The sequence below is a fragment of the Antechinus flavipes genome, chromosome 2, assembly GCF_016432865.1.
Source record: "Antechinus flavipes isolate AdamAnt ecotype Samford, QLD, Australia chromosome 2, AdamAnt_v2, whole genome shotgun sequence".
In the NCBI taxonomy this organism is placed as follows: Eukaryota; Metazoa; Chordata; class Mammalia; order Dasyuromorphia; family Dasyuridae; genus Antechinus; species Antechinus flavipes.
In genome coordinates, this window is record NC_067399.1 from 553,352,192 (window position 1) to 553,372,039 (window position 19,848).

Here is a 19,848-nt window from a genome sequence, read left to right on the forward strand (position 1 = left end):
CAGTATAGGGTTTTTTTTGTTTTTTTTTTACTGCTTACTATTCCTCTTCCACACTTTCCCAGAGACTTATCTCTTTAATAAAGATTTTTCTTAAAAAAACAAACAAAACCCAGAAAAATTTAAGAGAAGGCTGAGAAGGGAACAAGCCTCCATTGCACTAAGCACATTATAGAAACTATCTCATATGTTATTCTTTTTTTTTTTTTAATAGCTTTTTATTTACAAGTTATATGTATGGATAATATTACAGCATTGACAATTGCCAAACCTTTTGCTCCAATTTTTCCCCTCCTTCCTCCCCTAGATGGCAGGATGACCGATACATGTTAAATATATTATAGTATCATCTCTAATTCTAACAATAACCCTGGGATGTAGGTACTGTTGTTTTCATTTTATAGTTGAGAAAACTGAGGTAGATAAAGTCACTTGTCCAAGATCAAAATGGTAGTGTCTAATCTCAATATTCAACTCAAGTCTCCTAATTTCAGGCACAGCATTCTATTTAAAAGGTCACTAGTCAGACAATATTTACAAAGTTGCATCTGTGTAGATCCTTGTAAACCCTCATATCTCTCTCCCACAGAACTGTTCTTCAGTGGAATCCTTTCTTCCAATTGAGTCAAAATCACCACTTTTTTTTCCTATTTCAACACCTCTTAGTGTCATCTAAGTAAATTTACTGTAATCCCTTTACTTCCTGAGAGACTATAGTTGAATATCATTTTTTGTTTACTTAAGGCTTGATTGGGATACATCAAAAATTCCTTTCTTTATTCTACTTCCCCTTTTTTGCACCCTTTCATTTTTTTTCTTCAATTCCACAAAACATTGGTTTAGCTATGGAGAAGAAAAGTTTAAGGAGTTCAGTAAATAATGTTTCAGGTCTATTCTTCCATTATCACCTTTTCCTCTTTCTTTAAGTCACACTTTAATCTTAACTCTCATGTACTTTAAGAAATCTCTTAATGTACCTTCTGAATCCAATTCTCCCTGTGCAACAAGAGAACTGTTCAGTACTGCAAACATATATTGTATCTAAGATATACTGCAACATATCTAACATATATAGGACTGCTTGCCATCCCGGGGAGGAGATGGAGGAAGGGAGGGGAAAAATCGGAACAGAAATGAGTGCAAGGGATAATGTTGTAAAAAAATTACCCTGGCATGGGTTCTGTCAATCTAAAGTTATTATTAAATAAAATAAAATAAAACCAAATCACTTAAAAAAAAAAAAAAGAAATCTCTTAATGATACTTGCTTTTATGAAACCAAGTATCTTTCTATAATTTTTTTTCCTTCTAATAATCTGTACAGATGGGGTAAGTTATTTCAATATTTATATTCTCCTTAGTAGTTGCATTTATTGCTATTTCTTATGTTTTTGTTGTTTGAGATGACTAGACGACAAAAAGTCTGATCTTATTTTTTCCCCTTATTTCCTCCCTCCCCCTTATTTTTCCAATTTTTTCCCTTCAAATGCCTTGGTTTTTATAGTGAAGTCCATTTTTTTTTCATTGATTAAAAAGCTTAGGTTTTCAGGGTATATTGTGGTGGTTTCCACTTTGAGCTTCTCTCTTTGGAATATATTATTCCATTTCCTTCTGTAGTTTCTGATGAGTACACTAAGTCTTCTGCTATTCAAATTTTTTCTTCCTATACGTGAAGATCTTTCTCCTGATCATTTGCAGAATTTATTGCCTGCCAAAACAATTGTTAAATTTAAACACTATGTCTCTCACACTTTGCAACATGTGTGCCCCCCAACCCCCACTAGTGGCCATCTGGATTCATTTGATTGGTACTTTGTTTTCTATGTTTAGAAGTTATGAGTACTTTTCTACTCATTATTTCTTTTTTTCTTTTTGCTGAGACAATTGGAATCAAGTGACTTGCCCAGGATCACACAGCTAGGAAGTATTAAGTGTTTAAGGCCAAATTTGAACTGAGGTCCTCCTGACTCCAGGGCTGGTGCTCCATTCATTGCACCACCTAGCTGCCCTATTTACTCATTATTTCTTGCAAAACAGTGTTGAGATTTTCTGACTTGTCATGTTATTCTGGGAGAGCTGTCATTCTTAAGTTTTTTCTCAATATCCTGTTTTACAGATAAATGTTTTTTGCTTGTAGAAAGATCATGTGTTTTAGTGTTGCTGCTTTCTGCCTCTCTTTCTGCAAGTTGTTCTTTACTTCAGAATTTATTCCTAATCTGTTTTTCTCTCTTAAACATCTTTTGAGAAACTCATCTCTGTGGATTCAAGTTTTTCTATTCTGAAAATTATTTCTACTATGCAAGCTACAAATTCTGTCATTTATTCCCTTCTTGTTTCATCTCAAGATTTGGAATTGTTCTTGGACTGTTCTGGAATATACTGTTGTAGTTCTATGCTCTCTTGGAAATCCACAGGATTCTGTGTTATATCATGTCATGTCAGTTGGGTGTTTTGTTTTTTTTTCCCTAACTTCATAGTGATATAATTCTTAAATAAAGTATACTGGAAATCAAAAAAAAATTTTTTTTAATTTAATTTTATTTTATAATAACTTTATATTGACAGAATCCATGTCAGGGTAATTTTTTTTACAACATTATCCCTTGCACTCGCTACTGTTCCGATTTTTCCGCTCCCTCCTTCCGCCCCCTCCCCTAGATGGCAAGCAGTCCTATATATGTTAGATGAAATCAAAATTTTTTAATGACACAAAAGATTTCCTTTGCATAACTGGGCCATTACCTCTGTACTGGATACATTCTTCTTCTAGCCTGATCTTGATCTCAAATTCTATACTGCCATCTTCTCAATTAAACAATCCATCAATAAATATTTATTAAACGCTTACTATGTGCTAAGCACTGTGCTAAGCATCCTTCCCTTGAGTTCCTTGTTCCTTTATCCTAGTTCTGATTTTATTCTTCAAAGCTTCAACTCTAGATTACTCTCAGGATCTTCTGTCTTCACTCCTAACTCATATGCTGCTGAATGAAGCTGAAGAAAATCGTGAAGCTGGGCCGATTGGATTATCTATAAACTTATGGTTGTTGTTCTTGTTGAGTTCTTTAGTCATGCCCAAGTCTTTGTAACCTCACATGGGGTACTCTCGGTAAAAATATTGTGATTTGTCATTTCCTTCTCTAGTAGATTAAGTGGCTTTTTCAGGGTCACACAGTTAGTGAGTATCTGAAGCCAGGTTTGGATTCAGGTCTTCTGGACTCCAGAATATAGCATTCTATATAATGAACCATCTAATTGCCTCCAACAAATATATGTCACACAATTTCAAATGGGCCTTCACTGTGACAAGTCAATTCTTTTGCATATAGTCCCCTGATAGAGAAACTCACTATGCAACTCTCCACAGTAGCTTTTCCATACCTTTTACTGCTTCCTTATGCCTCCAGTGGCTTCCTATGTTTTATCCTCTCAGCCCAGAATCTTGTTTAATGTTTTACTGAAAAAAACTTAGGCAATTCACTGAGAATTCTGTTATGTCTTTTTACTTATTTCACATCTCCCATGTGCCTACCCGCATTGTTTTGTCCTTCATCTTTGTCTCACATGAAGAGACCCTTCTTGCTAAGACTAATCAGTTTATATACACAAATGATTCCATTCCATCTTACCTTCCTCAGTAGATTGGCTCTTCTATAATTCCCATTCTTTCACTCATCTCCCTGTCTACTGGCTGTTTCCTTACTACCTGTAAACACCCCATGTTTCTCTAAATCTTAAAAATATCCTTTATTTGATCTATCGATAACCAATAAAAATATCTCTTCTCATTTATAGTTAAACTTGAGAAGACTATTTGCAATTGGTGCCTCTACTTCCTTTCCTCTCACTCACTTCTTTTTAAGAAGGCTTCTGACCTAACCATTCATCCAAAATTGTTATCTTCAAAGTTATTAATCATTTCTTAATTGTGAAATCTATGATCTTTTCTTAAGTTTTCATTCTCCTTGATTTTTGCAGCCTCTGATACTGTCAACCATCCTCTACTCTCTAGGTTTTCAAGACAGTATTCTCTCTTAGTTGACCTGTCTGAAACCTCCTTCACAGACTGCTTTGCTAGATTTTCATTTAGCTCACACCTATTAATGATAAGTATCCTTCAGGACTCTTTTTTTCTATAATATTTTACTTAGTTATCTGATATTTCTAAAGTCTAAATCTAATCATGTTATTCTACTCAATAAAATTCAGCAGCTCTTGTGAACACATGCAAAGCAAGCATTCACATTAAGGTCAGAAGAATCAAAACAAGGACACTCTCAAGACCTCTTGAAGAATTTTGGAACTGGCTGTGAGACATGGGAAGACATTGGCACAGGACTGCCCAACATGGTGTGTCTTCATCAAAGAAGGAGCTGGGCTCTATGAGCAAAGCAAAATTGAAGTAGCTCAAAGGAAACATGAGATGCATCAAGTCAGAAACACCTCACTCCAAATGTTCATGTGCAACTGACCTGTGGTAGAGCCTTCTGAGCTTATCTTGACACACTATCCACAGTAATCACAGATAGATACACTGTACCTTGACCATGACATAATGTTACTTTGGTCCCTTTTGAACACTAAAGAGCAAAAACTAACCAAAATCTTGCTTTCTAAAGGAATATTTTTCAATCCTCTTTAATGTCCTTCTGTTAATTATCTCTAATTTATCCTATCTGTAGCTTGTTTGTACACTGTGAACTCCTTGAGAGATTTTGCCTCTATTTGTATCACTGCTTAGTATAGGGTCTAGTACCTGGTAAGCACTTAACAAATGCTTCCTGATTACACTTGAAGACAAGGTTCTGACCCTGATCTAGGCACAAAATTGAACATCTTCAGTTCTGACCTTGGTCTAGGCACAAAACTGAACACGTCTAGCAGCTTAAGCTCTCCTGACTCCCTCTTGTCTTAATTTATCTTTTTTTAGGCTATACAAAGATTCAGGGATATGGGTTGAGAGCTGCTCTTTATTTTATATCATAGAGAAATGAAGATAGATTTGATACCACATAAAGGTATTGTAATATAGTGGATATTTTTAAAAAATGCTATCAGTGGCTCCATATTACCTCCAAGATCAAATTCTTTTATGGCATTCAAAGAAATTCATAACTAGGTTTTCTTCCTCCCCTTTCCAGTCTTATTTATACCTTAATCACCCACATATGATGTGCAATCCAGTGACACTAATCTTGCTACTCTTCAAACAAGACAATACATTTCTCACTTCCATAAGTTTTTATAGGTTGCCCCTAAACCGAGAATGCTTTTTCCCCCCTCATTTCATCTTCCTAGACACCTTCAATTCCTAGATAAAATTCTATTTTCTACAAGACTTTCCCTGATCTCTTAATATTATGCCTTTCCTCTGTTGATTATCTCCAATTTATCCTGTATATAACTTGTTTGTACTTTGATTTTTGCATGTGAAACCATATCTCTAGATTCTTTGAAAGTAGGGGCTATCTTTTGCTTTTTTTTTTTTTTTCCTGGATCCTTAGTGCTTAATCCAGAACTAGTCATTTAATAAGTGCTTGTTAACTAATAAAAATTTTTTTTTACAATGTTAGGAACTATATTATCCATTAACAAGAGCAGCAACAAAGTGATGAATGAGAGCAACAAAGTGATGCTTTTAGGATCTTAGACTGCTGTACTTTTTGAGTTCTATGCTCTCATAGATTTTCTATTTGTTCTTTTGCAGTTAGACTGTTGCTTCTCATTTTATTTTGTCTGCTTTTAATAGCCTCTTCCTCCTTCCTAACATCACATCAATTCTTTTTGGGTCTGAGTACTAAATAACCTAATTTGTTAAACTCATAAATAGGTTATGAGGCTCAGAGATATCTCTTAAAAAAAAAAAACTTAAAGCTTCTCATATAGTTTGTGACATCTATTTTAAGTTATTTTCATAACATCACATCAAACCTAGGTCTTAAATTGGTGGGCTTTCCAAAGGTCTTCCAATAATACATTAAAGACAAGGTACTAAATTTATTGCTCTTAACTTTTTCCTGAATAAGTATAAAGCAGATTATCCCCAAATAAGCCTATAATCATTTCTGCTATAACATGTGGAAATATTAATTAGTTCTAACACAACTGATATATTAGGGGACATTTTGAGTATAAATGCAAATTCTGAATTTGCTTTTGTGTGATTTCTTCTAAGTGAGAATGCAGAAAATGCATAATAACTCACTAGCTGCAACATTTCTAATGCCTAATTCCATAAACAAATTTCAGTTCCTTGTTAAGGTAAAGTATCATATTTATTGTGTATCTTCTCATAGAGCAGTAGCTGTAAAAAGAGAAAAGTTGGTCCCAAATACTCCCACCTCTTCCAGCAAGGCTTTTATTTCTAAGGTTTGGAGTTCAGGGATGCCCAATTTATTCATGTAGGCAAAGTCACCCAGCTTCAGTCACTATTTATTGTATTCTGTTTGTATTTCTTAATATGTGTATTATGCATGTCTTAACCATTTATTATCTAAAAATTGTACTACTTTTTAAAATGGGTTCCTTACTCTTTTTTATGTGTCAATTATGAAATTTTTTTTAGCACTATGTCCCAACCTCATTTTCCCGATAAACTGTGGTTGTTAATTACATGATAAGTTGGTATTTTCTGGGATGTATAAGTCATGTTATAGAAGAACTGGGATGAGAAGACTCACAAATTTTCAGGTAAATAAAATGAAAGGATTTTATTTACACATAAAAGGGAAGAGATATAAAGATTAGGCCACCATATTAAGTTAGCATTTTTATTCTCAAATGAACTGAAATATTAATTTCACACCTCAAAAATTAAAGTCACTTTTGGGAGTAGCTACATTAGGAACACCTCATAATGACACTATTTAACTAACATATCTATCTATATATCTATATCTATTATCTATCTATCTGTATATATATATATTTAGGAAGACAAGCTCTCAAAGTAATTCAAATAAGACACATATGCGCGCGCGCGCACACTCACACACACACACACACACAGATTAAGGTAGATTAATTGAATTCTGTAGCTAATTCCTATAAATTTGCAAGTTTCTTGAATTTGCTGCTGAAATTAACAAAATATGTAGCATAAATTTGCAATAACTCTCTTTTCTATGATTTACAGTAGTCTATCAACTCATCCCTTTTGATCTGGAGTTAAAGAATTTATTAATTTCTCTAAATTATGAATTATGTCAGGAATACTACTTAATAAGAAATTTCATAGGTATTACTGAATTCATATTATTTTTTTTGAAATAGCATCATTTTATTTTATTTTTTTTAATAAGCTTTTTATTTACAAGTTATAAGCATGGGTAATTTTACAGCATTGACAATTGGCAAACCTTTTGTTCCAATTTTTCCCCTCCTTCCTCCCATCCCCTCCCCTAGATGGCAGGATGACCAATACATATTAAACATATTAAAGTATAAATTAAATACAAAATAATGTCCAAACCATTATTTTGTTGTACAAAAAGAATCGGACTCTGAAATATTATACAATTAGCCTGTGAAGAAAATTTTTAAAAATGCAGGCAGGCAAAAATATAGGGATTGGGTGAATTCATCTTATTGAGAGATGACATCCAAAAAGAAAATGTATGTATTAATTAATTAGGTAACTTCTGAACCTATGTTTCAGTTTGGCATGAAAAAGCACAGATAATGTCAATAAATCAAATGTAATTGAAAATATTTTAGACATAAAAAAAATTCCATTGACTCAGTATTCTAAAGGCTAAAATAATTCACCAACATGTTGTTAGAGAATTGATTCTTTAATTACTGGCAATCAATTAAAAAGGAAAAATTATATTAATTCAGGATTATTCACTTACGAATGACATTTAAATTTCAGGTATAGTGATGCTTGAGTTTTAACTGGCAGATTACCAAGACTGGAGCTGTCTATGAAATGTCTATTTGATATATAAATTGCTGGGTTGCAATTAAAAACTCTGAAATGGAAAAGATTAATTCACAACTACCAGTCCCTTTCAAAAAAATATAGAGTAAATCATAGCATCTTGACAGAGTAATAAGTATTGAGAGTTTAGAGATTAGGATTATCTAAATGTTTTTACATTGTAATAAAATATTTTGCAAATTTCCCTACAGGAGAGAAGGAATATACAATAGCTCTAGTTATGATTATAATAAATAAAAAGTACTCAGGGATTATCTTCCACAAAATTTAAAAAAAATCTGTTTTGCTAATGTATTATAATTTTTTTTTCAATTAAGGAGAAAAACTTAGATTAATGTTCAAGGAAAGTCTCTTAGGCATTTAAACTGTTCATCTAGTAAGGAAACTTCATATTTACACTTACAATAATATAAAATTACTGTACTATTACTATTATCAATTGATAAGCTCATTACAAATATTTGATTATCTTATTTACCACATTTGTAGTGGAGAAAAACCAATAACAGTAATTCTTAATAAAACCAAATCTTAGTGTAATGTTATATTCACAGTAGGTTTTTAATAAATGTTAACACTCCTTTTTTGGATGGAGCAGAAGGACTGAAAAGATCAGCAGAATGATCAGAGATGACTTTGGAACCAGCAAAACTTGGTTTAAGACCTGCTTCTAATACATAATGACTATGTGACCTTGGCCAAGTCACTGACCTCTAAAAGTTCTAGGCTATTCTCTAAAGAGTATAAATTACAGAAAAAGTGTCAATTTGAATGGGTAGTTCCTCAACTGGCAGCTCTCTATTATAATGAAATAATTGGTCCCAGCCATACCCTTTTCCTTAAAAGAATAGTAAAGGGGCTCAAAGACAGCCTTTTAAAATTTCCATTATACAGCAGTCCTAGTTTTGGAAATTAAATACTTATTATATTAATTAAATACTGTAATCAAAACCAACTGATTCCATATATCAACTTCTTGAAACTCAATGATGTCAGCTGGATAAAACAACAACAAAAAGCACAAGACAATGGTTATAGGGACTCATCTTGTTGTCTGATTTGTATCTGGTTAGATACAAAAAGGAGTTCAAGATAATTCTCATGCATGAGAAATTTAGGAGATGTCACTATTTTCTGTGAAAAAGGATAATGAATAAGATTTCAAGATAAAAATAATAAATCCACTGCTTTCTAAGATTGCAACAACATATTTAAGCATAACAAAGGAGAAAAAGAAGAATATGAGTTGTGGGACAGAGGAAATCCTTATGGATCTAAAGCCCACGATTTTAAGGCTTTAAAAAAAAAAGTTTTCTTCACAATAACCCTATGATGTAGGTATTTACACACATTATCTTTACCTTACATATGAGGAAACCATGGCTCTGAGATTAAAAGCTTACATCCACAGTGAAACATGTCAGAAAGCACCTTAACCAGAATCTAAACTTGGGTCTTCTAACTAAAAGTTCAGCATTTTTTTTTCCCTACTGCTGCTATATAAAGATAAAGAAAAATCACTAAAAAGAATGACCCAAAGGATGTGAATAACAGAATCAAAGTCAAGGCATCTTAAATAAATGGAAACAAAAAACAGTACACAAAAAGCTTAAAGGGAAAAGAGAAATGAAAAAAAGAAAGAAAAAGCTCTATTGGCAATCACTTAAAATTTTCTCCAAATGAAATACTGATCTTCTGAAGATAAAAATCTAAACATAAGGTTGAATACCCTATATAAAGTCAAATGCCAAATAATATGATGGAAAATTTACGAAGCTTCTATTTAAGTTATTATACCTTGATGCAAATGTGTATCCCCCCACCCCCCCTTTTTTTTTACAATGTTAACAGTTTTAAAATTAAAAAAAAGAAATTTGTGAAAATAAGTGCAAAGAAGTTTCTAAAGAGGCAAGTGAATGTTTTTTTCCTTTGAAAAACAATAATCAGAACCTATTAGCCTAGTAATATTTCTATTTTTTTCTTCTCTAAATGTTAGTTTTAACAGGAGGCAATGATCTAAGATCAAGTTTCTTATGTCTTAAACATGGCAATGAATGCCTACTTACATGAACTAAAGAATAATAACACCTACTTACCCACTGGACTATTTCCAGATCCATTTGGCACTGTGAGGTCTGCAGTGCTCAACATTCCACCTAAATGTTAAAAATGAAGACATAAAGATTAGCTCTAGTTGTATTAAGCATCACATGACCATTAAGAACAATAAGGAATCAATAGCAAAATGTTTCAAGATGAACTTTTTTGGAGAATATGCTTACTTGGCCATTGGACATAACTCCTTATATGGTCCTGATAAATGACACCAGATAACATGAGATTTTTATTTCATTTATCAATGTCCTGTACAAAAACTTATAATAAGTTCAATTCCATATTTTATATCTTGCCACTGAAAAGCTACATATTTTTGTCCCATCATGCAGATCCATAATTTTCTTAAATGGATCACCAATTTTTGAATGTCTACTTTGTTGTGCAGGGCACTGTTTTAGGTGCTAAGGGAGATTAAAAAAACCAACATGGTTTCTCTCCTCAAAAGGATCACTAAATTGGGGGGAAGGGAAAGACATGTATTTCTGAATTATTAGATATAATCCAATCAAATAAATGTAGATTTTAGAGAAAGTCAAGTTATCTGTGACATGGCATTTATTGGAAAAGATGAATTTAGGCTGGAGTTTGATGAATGAGCAGGATTTAGACAAGTAGAGAGATTAGAGGAAAAGAGGGAAGTAAAGAGATTTAATCTAGGTAGTGGGACTAACATGAATGAACTGAAATATAAGGAAAAATCCAATAATGTTCATCTATGAGTAAATTCTCTTCCAAAATGAACACAATTTAACATCAATGTGACCCTACCTATCTAGTTAAGCAAGTCTCATTACTGTTTCCCAAATGCAGTTTTTTAAATACCTAATGTCAAGCTTTTGTTAGTAGTTTTCTATCCACTTGGGGCATCTAGGTGATGCAATGATAAGAGTCCTGGGCATAGGGTCAATAAGATATATCTTCCTGAGTTCAAATATAGCCTCAGACACTGGGCAAATCATTTAACCCTATTTGCCTCAGTTTCTTCATCTGTAAAATGAGTTAAAAAAGAAAATGGCAAACCACTATAGTATCTGAATTGGGGTCATAATAATCTGAAACTAATGAACAACAACATCATCAACTACCTGTAAGGTCCTTTAAAATCCTAGCTACTCTAGTATAAATTCAAATTAAGAGCTGTTTTTCTTACTTAGCAAGTCCACCCTGATCTTTTCATTTTTTAGCTCTTTCTTATCATCTCCATTTTTCTCATACAACTAAATTTTACCTTAGGTTGTTATTAACTAATTGTAAATGTCATCATTCCAATATTAATATGATGATGAATATAATAAATGAAATAAAAAAAGTAGTCTATGCTTTATCCTTCATAGTATTAGACACATTAATACTTCTCAAAGAATAGTTCTTGAATTAGTCAAAAAAAAAAAAAAACTGAAAGCAATGATTCTAACTTAGTCTGAGCCACTAAGATGGTCAAACATGATTTGACTCATCATGTCAATCAGCTTTATTATTATAATACCAAGAAATGGAAAAATGAAAAGAAAAGAGACTACCTGTGTTGCCAGTACTTGGTGGTCTCTGAGGAGCTCCAGGTGATACATTTCTATGCATGGTAGCCTGAGGTGGAGAGAGCATGCTTGTGTCTGTTAACGATGAACTGGCTGCCAATGATGGGGATACAAGTGAACTTCCTGGATTAGTATAGGTTAAAGCATTGTGATTGGTAACTGGTACCGTAACTGACATTGAGAAATTCTGAGGTGGCAAACCAGGCTGCAAGTAAAAAAAGGAAAAAAAAAAGGAAAATTTTAGTTTTTACCTATACTTTAGAATAAAAAAACTTAGCATACTTTATATTTAATATAGTTTGTTTCATGATGTATTTATAACTTTTAAATATAGAAGATAGATGTTATCCCTATTCAATAGTCTTGCAAAAGCCTAATACACAAATAATTTAAGTTTTTTTAAAGTTCACCTTGAAAATTGATATTAATTACAATATTACTTTTTATAACAAATATTAACAACTGAAAATCAGAAGCCAGAATACCTTTAGGCTAAAAGCAATTTTGTGTAACAATACAAATAAAATAACAAGAAAAAGAACTATTTGCTAAAAATTACCTTAAAAATAAAAGTCAGCCTAGATTTAACTCTTTATTCTATATTTAATTCATGAATTAATTCATGAGTCATATTTGTTAGTGATTCAAAGTATGACAAAATGTAAAAGTGTGCATGTTATTTTCAACAATCATGAGAAAAAGAAAGCACCAATTAACAATTTATTTAATTCTTTTAGAAAAATCTATCAAAATATCAGCATATTAATTACATACTTAATATTATATCATCCTGACAAAAATAACATACAGAAAATATACTTTAAAAACAGGTAACCACTGGCAGATATCATCAATGAAGAATTCACTTTAGTACTCTTATCTTTAAAATAAATATATTTGTACAAAGAAGTTTGTTTGGAGAAAGCTTTAAGAAAATGACTATGAAAATTTATGTACAATACATAAATGGTATTTTCTAAAATATGTCATATTTAGTCATATCAATTACTGGTCTATAAGAGATATTCTTGCATTTTAAAAGGTCTTTTCTCTTTATTTCTTTAATTTTATCCCTAAAGAGCCTATAAAAATTCTTTTAAATTATTACAAAGTAAGAGTTACCTATCCCTCAAAGTAGAGGAAACTACTTTGTTTTTTCTTATCAGCAAATCATTGTCAATCCAAAAGAAAGATGACTGAATGCAAATAATTTACCGACACAATGTAAATCAATTTACTACAGAATTATATTAACTGAACAATATGGAGAATGAATTTTATCACAAATAAAACTTTATTTTTGCAATACTACAGAAGCTCAACATCATTTTACTAATCCTCACAACAACCCTGTGAGGTAGGTAGTTTTTATTTGCTGTTTTAATGAAGCGATATCTTCTTGCAATGGTGTTAGTTTAGGTTTAACCTACTTATGCTATTCATGATACCTATTTATGTGTTTGTGTGTATTTAAGTGAAATTAAATAGTAAGCCTATGGAAAGCATCTTAGAGAAAAAGCACTGCCACTGGGCTTAGAAAAACTATACCAACAAAATCGCAATACTGGAGCAGAAGGAAGAGTTTTCCAAAAGCATGAATCTAGAGAAAATAATCTTCTCATTATTACTGGATACTTGTATACAAATAGTTTTAATAAAATCATAAAACTATAGGTTTAGATTTAGGAGTCTCAGAAGTCATTTATTTGGGCAATCCAAAGAATAAAAATGTGTTCTTCAAAATCTAGAAAAAATTATTTCTTACAAGTTAAAATAAGGCTCTAAACACATCAACACAGTATCATAGGATTATAGATTCAGCATTGGAGAGTATTGAAAAAAATTGTAGGGAAATATACCAAATATGGTAATATAAAGATCAGATAATTTTTTACAAAACTCCCAGAAGGAAAGTATATTTATTATTAAATATAATAATATTTATTATTAAATATTATTTAATTAAACCACCTTTTAAAAATGAAAGGAAGTTTCATGGTAGGCTAAATCTAGACACTAGATTTGAAGTTACCAACTTCCATTTAAGGGCAGAAAAGAAAAAGAAGGAAGTCAGTAAGGAAATAGACAAGGGAAGAATTTCACTTTGCTTTTTCTACTTTAAGATATTAGATAAATACTGTTCAAAAGAATATTTTAAAATAATGAAAATTTTTATTTTAAAAAATTAATACATTAAAATGAAAATTAGTCCCTTCTTTCTTGGAAAAAAAAGATTAGAAATCACTATCACAGAAAAAATGCCCATGAACTTTACTATTCTTTCCCTATCCTGTTTTTCAACAGAGACTTCCAAGAGATTGAGACTGTCATTTATCTTTTTATTCTCCAGTGCCCCACTGATCTGGACTGGACTAACAAATCGAAAGCGAATCTTTGCTCCTTAATGAATGATTTTATACTACTATTGTTTCTGGAATGTAGCACTGAAATCTAAAATAATCTATATTTGTGAACATCTTCATGCACAAGATAAAAACACAAACCATACTTTAGTACTCACTGCGATTTTATGATTCCGCATCATATTATCAAATTCCTCATTTATTTTTTTATACTTTTCTTCTGTATGTGGAGTTAGCACATATGAAGTATCAGGGTCTGGGCTGTCGCACCCTCTGTGTTCCTTCTTGTTCAGAGCCTAAATAATGAAGTTAATAAAAAGGATCAACAAATAAAAAGTAAAGGTAAATGAAAGTACTTACAGGGCCTCGCTTGAAAATAAAATCACTATCTTCATTTAGTTTGCTGAATCTGTCCTCCGAGAGTGGACTGTGCTCAAAGTAATCGTCAGCATCAGGGCTCTCACAACCATTAAGGCCTTTCTTTCTTAATGTCTGAAATACAATTGAAGAATTCACACACAAATAATACTAACTTTCCATTTTTTTTTTTTGTTGTTTATTAAGAGAGCACAGACTGAACTGAACTATATTGAGCCGCTGAAATGACTTTAAATATACTCTAATTTTAAAAAAAAGAACAAATTCATTAAGAATACTCAAGATAACGTATCACAGTGAATACTTGAAACAAAGTAGAAAGAATATTCATGGTTAAATTAGTTTTTCCTTTTTTTAATGAACACTAAAATCGCATATGACTTTGGTAGTTACTACTACTATATGATGGGCCCTAATCAACTTTCTTATCATGATAGTTGGATGAACAGGAATTTATAGAGCAAAAATGGAAATGTAAAAAATGGTCCTTTGAAAAAATTTGTTTTTTAAACCATTTCACTTCTATACTAAAATAACCATTTCAGTGATATATTATCCTACCTTTCCAATCTTCTTATAATTTACTTCCCTAAACATACTCCAACATCAAGCTATATCCGCCTATTTGCATTTCTATACTAGATACTTCATCTCTTGTATCTTACTTTTTAACTTGCTGTCTCTCAGGCCTGGAATCCCTTTTCTCCTAACTTCTACTGCTTCCCTAAAGACTTAATTTAAATCCTACCAATTTCATGGGATCTTTTCAAATTGTCCTCCTTCCTTATTTTATTCCAATTATTTTCCATTTACATTGTGTCTGTGTTTATTTACAGACAAGACACAATAGAAATGGAAAGATGCATATTATATCTGTATATGCACATACACTTATTTACAGTGTGTTTACAAATATATTATGTAATTTTTCTTTTGCATTGTGTTATTTGTAGATTGTCTTTCTCATTAGAATGTAATTTAAGGGTGATATTTGAGGCCATATTTCTATTTTTCTTGGTACTTTGTGCATTTAGCATAGCACTTTACATATAGCAAGCATTCATTATATGTTTATTGATTCAATGACTTGACTTTGAAAATACATGAATTACTCAACCTCTTCTCTACTCCAACAACAACAACAAAAAAAAACCATGACAGTCCATTAATCCCATTCTTAATTTTAAATTGTAAAAATTTTATTTTTAAAATGACACTGAATAAAAATATATGAATATACAATTAACTTCATATTTAAGTGATGAAAAATACTGCACAGAACATTTGTAAATAAAACAATTACTCACATAACTATTTGTTTTTGTAGCTTTTTAAACTTATCTTCTTCACGTTTTTGATAGTGCTATTGGCTTGCCTAGTGGATTTTACTTCCTGTTTACTGAATGTAACTCAGTAAACCTAGTGAAGTACTGTCATTGTGGAGGAATAAATATTGGCTTCAAAATATTTTTAAATAACTTATTCAATTTTTTTAAAGGGAGAGAAAAAGTAGAGATTTTTCTCATACTTTATTCTTAAAACTTCTTCTAGAAGATCTTTCTGATTTTCTAATCTAGTTGAGTCTATTTTTTGGTAAATTACTTGGTTCAAAAATTTACATAATTCTGTAATTTACTTGTCCTAAATATAGGGAGGATAGATTCAGAAGTACATAGTTTTTCAAGAAAGTCTAGTAAAATTTGTTTCATCACTGAATAAAGTTTTGTTTGAGTTTAGCTTTTTAATAAATTATTATTTATTTTCCTCATGATTTTTAACAGTTCATAATAATGAAAGTTGAATTCATCCCTAAATATATTATCATAATGCTTTCCTTGATAATTTTTGAGAGAGGCAGGAACATGAGTTCTAAATTCCACAAATTTTTACCTAATAGTTCTACTATAAAGATGAAGTGTTTATTTGATTTCATAATGACAACATTAGCTATAAGATAAAAATCTTCAAAGACCATTGGTCTTCATCAATATAGATATAATTCCTTCTCAAATTACTTGGCATATGCTATGTACTATCCCACACACAGAGCTTAAATGTTATCATTAAATCAGCACATGGCAAATGTTACACCTGTTTCTCAAACACCTGTCATTACTCTAAGCTCTTCTGGTCTAACCAATCATGTGAACATTTATTTGGTCTTTGCCATAAAAGGACCTGTTGTTTAGGACACTGAAGGTCGGAGACAGTTATCCTCTCTACTCCTCTCAGCAAGTTCTGCTTGCCAGTTCTCTGTATACTGATATCAGCAAGAAAAATGTTAACACTTTATATACTGGTACATAATTAAACCTTTTAACTTACATAGACCTATAAACAAAACACAAAAAGTCAGCAACAACTTGATATGGATTCTATCTCAAAATATATCTTCTCATAAAAATAATAAATTGTTAAAAATCTAAATCTGGAGAAAACATTTGCTTAAATTATACTGCATTTTCTAATTTATCCATTTTATGTCAGTAAAAAAAAAATTGCTTTTTTATTTTAGTCTAAATTTGTTAGCTGCTCTTTCTTCACTGACCTTAATTATATTTATTGCTCTTTTTGAGAATACTAAAAAAAAAAAAAATTACAAGAAAATAAAAAATAAGGAAGCTGAATCCTACATCTCACATCATATAAGTTAAAAGTTAAAAATCTTAACAACTGAGAAAGTATCTTTGAATTTACAAAAAATCCTACACATGATATTACACTACTATAATAAGTAGTATTATAGCATTTCTTCAATGAATATACATGATTTTTATTTTAACATAGGTAGGGTTAACTCTGCATTTACTTAGGAGGAAGAAAAATACTGTAGTATCTACAGCTCAAGTTTCTGGAAATTTTCACTGCAGATGGGATTCCCGTCATTGCCAGAGAACTTAAGAGGTTGGTTCACTATTGGAGATAACAAGTTAATGTCCAATTGTCTGATATCCAACTTGTTTCCTTATCACTAAAACACTGACTATTGCTTTGAGAACCCAACCACCATAAAAAGACCTTTTCTGTCTTCTTTATCATTACCCAATAGCATAATAGTAAAAAGTTTCTACTGTGTGGCTGGTCCTAACCAGTGGAATGCTGTAATCTGTTGACAAGGCCAGGCGAGGCCCAAGGGACACAGGACAGTTTTAGTTTTTTCCCTGGCTAGAAAGTTAAGCATAAGCAGCTCTTGCTTCATGAAGACCAAGGGCAGAGAATGTACATAATCACTGAAGATATAGATGATTTTTAACAGTAAAAATATCCATTAAAACAAACCAAGATCAACCTATGCTTTCTCTGTGGCTAATAATACTGATCTGTTTTTCATTATGCAGGAAATATTGTTTCTAAAATACATCTGTGCTAACAGATGATATTTTAAAATGTTCCATGAAGTTTGACAACAGTTGGGAAAAAGCCACATAATAGGTCAAAATAATTTAAACACTGAGGACTTCCACATTTTAGAATAATCTATTTCTTCAATCTTTCTTAATTATAACTATTACAAAACATATAGTACAAAACATAGTACACAAATTGCTGAAGGGATATACTTTGATGAGCAATTGAATGACTAATCAATGAAGGTCAAATTGAAAATTATTTTAAACATTTTTGTTAAAAAGGTATCACAATGTATAGATCACTTGAATGTTCTCATCTGTAACTTTGTTTCTAAAGTCTTAATCAATGTAATTCAATGTTTCATTGAACAACAAAAACATCAGACTTTTTTTTAAAATTTCCTAATGGTTACTGAAGCACTGTCAAAGAGAAATTTTTAGTTTTCACACAAAAAACTTAAACGTCTATAGTTAAAGTTCCCATTTCTGAGAATCCATTTTAAAGCAGCCACTTCAAACTTCTAATTTTACAGATAAAGAAACTGCTAGCCACAGAGAAAAATGCACTTACCAAAATTCACAGAGTTAGTAAGACTTATATATGATATTCTGATCCTCCAAGTCCAACTGTATCTTTCTATCCTTGTGATTTCTTCCTTTTCCTCTTACTGAGACATAAGTCTTTGGACAATATAAGTAATTTATGTACTATAGTTTATAAAAGAAAAACTGACTTTCAAATAAGTTAGAGAATACATGTCTTTTATTTATAAAGACATATTATTATTCTAGCCACTTTATTAGTAATAGCATTGGCATGAGTAAAAAAAAAAGTGATAACTGTTGAGATAACAGAAAATTTTGATAAATGCAAGAAAAATGTTAAGTTTATTTTCAATAATAAAATATTAGAGCAGTGATCTAATGTATTTAAGATTAAGTAAATATGATTATTATAACATATATATCAGAGTCATAACTTTAGAGATAGGAGGGAAATGGAAGGTCAACTTCCAACTCCATCATTTTATAACTGAGGAAACTAAGTCCTAGAGAAGTTAGGTGACTTGTGGAAGGTATTAAATGGCAGAGCTGAGATGGAAATCCAGCCATCGACTCCAAATCAAGTACTATCTGTTTCTGAGGTGTTTTGTCTTTCAAGGCAACACAGGACAGAATGAGTCTGCCAAAGGACACTAGAACAGAATTAGACACTACTAAACCTGAGAGAATCCTATATAGCTCATTGAATTCTCTCATTTTACAAATGAGAAAGTCAAAACCTATAGAGGTTAAGTGATTTATCCAAAATAGTAGTGCCAGGTCTATTGCCCAGGTATTTTAACTGTACAAAAATATGTTGTCTTTCCAAATAGTGAGACATTGCCTAAAAGAAGTCATATGAAACAATTATGTACAACAATATTCCTTTCTTCTCCCATCTCTTTCTCTTTTAAAAAGGCAATAATTCTCTCACAAGCCCTTTTTTGAGGGATCCAATATACTTCTTGGGAAATTACCTTTTAGTTCACTTGAAATCTCAGTTTAAGAGTAAAAAAAAAAAAGTTGTATATTTGCTGTACTCTGCCATTAAGTGGCTTAGTGGTATTTGGCCTTCCTGGAAATGTTTCTTCACCTGTAAAATGAAAATTTTCCTTATTTATAATACAGAGTTGTGAGGAAGAGCTTTCTAAAAGAAGAGCTTCTAAAAGAGCTTTCTACAATCAAAGAAGAAGATGTCTGGAATGGGCGATGTAAATACAGAAAATGAAACAATCTCTGTTAACAAGGAGTTTATACTCTCATGGGAGAAGCAACAATGTAATTATATACATATACAAAAATTTTTATAAAGAGAAAGGAGAGAGGGAGAAAGGAAAAGGAAGAGGGAGGAAAGACAGAGACGAGACAGAGACAGAGACAAAACAAATAAGTATATATAAAAATGGTTAAATACAAGGTGGTCTGCACAGATATTAGAAATAGGGGGAGGGGTGCAATTAGGAAGGCTTCCTGTAGAAGATAATTCTTGAACTATTTCTGAAAGCAAGCGAGGGATACTATGAGACACAGGGAAAGGAGCCAATTATAGACAGGATGCAGAGTCAGTATAAATAAGAGAAAGATTAGTTTGGCTGATCACAGAGGAAGAGAACAAAATGTATA

At 31.5% G+C, this 19,848-nt stretch overlaps 1 protein-coding gene across 15 annotated transcripts in view; it reads right to left on the reverse strand.

Moving 5' to 3' along the window:
* Positions 1–19,848, reverse strand: part of MEF2A (myocyte enhancer factor 2A) — a 243,666-nt gene that overhangs the window by 48,794 nt on the left and 175,024 nt on the right. For 10 of the 15 annotated variants that reach the window (XM_051981008.1, XM_051981011.1, XM_051981010.1 and 7 more), the window contains 3 exons: positions 14,113–14,250; positions 11,577–11,796; positions 10,035–10,094 (listed from right to left, as the gene is read on the reverse strand). In XM_051981008.1, coding sequence (XP_051836968.1) covers positions 10,035–10,094; positions 11,577–11,796; positions 14,113–14,250 — 418 coding nt within the window. Of the gene's footprint in view, positions 1–10,034; positions 10,095–11,576; positions 11,797–14,112; positions 14,251–14,314; positions 14,447–19,848 lie in introns of all 15 variants that reach the window. The other 5 variants (XM_051981017.1, XM_051981013.1, XM_051981016.1 and 2 more) reach the window with 2 other exon arrangements.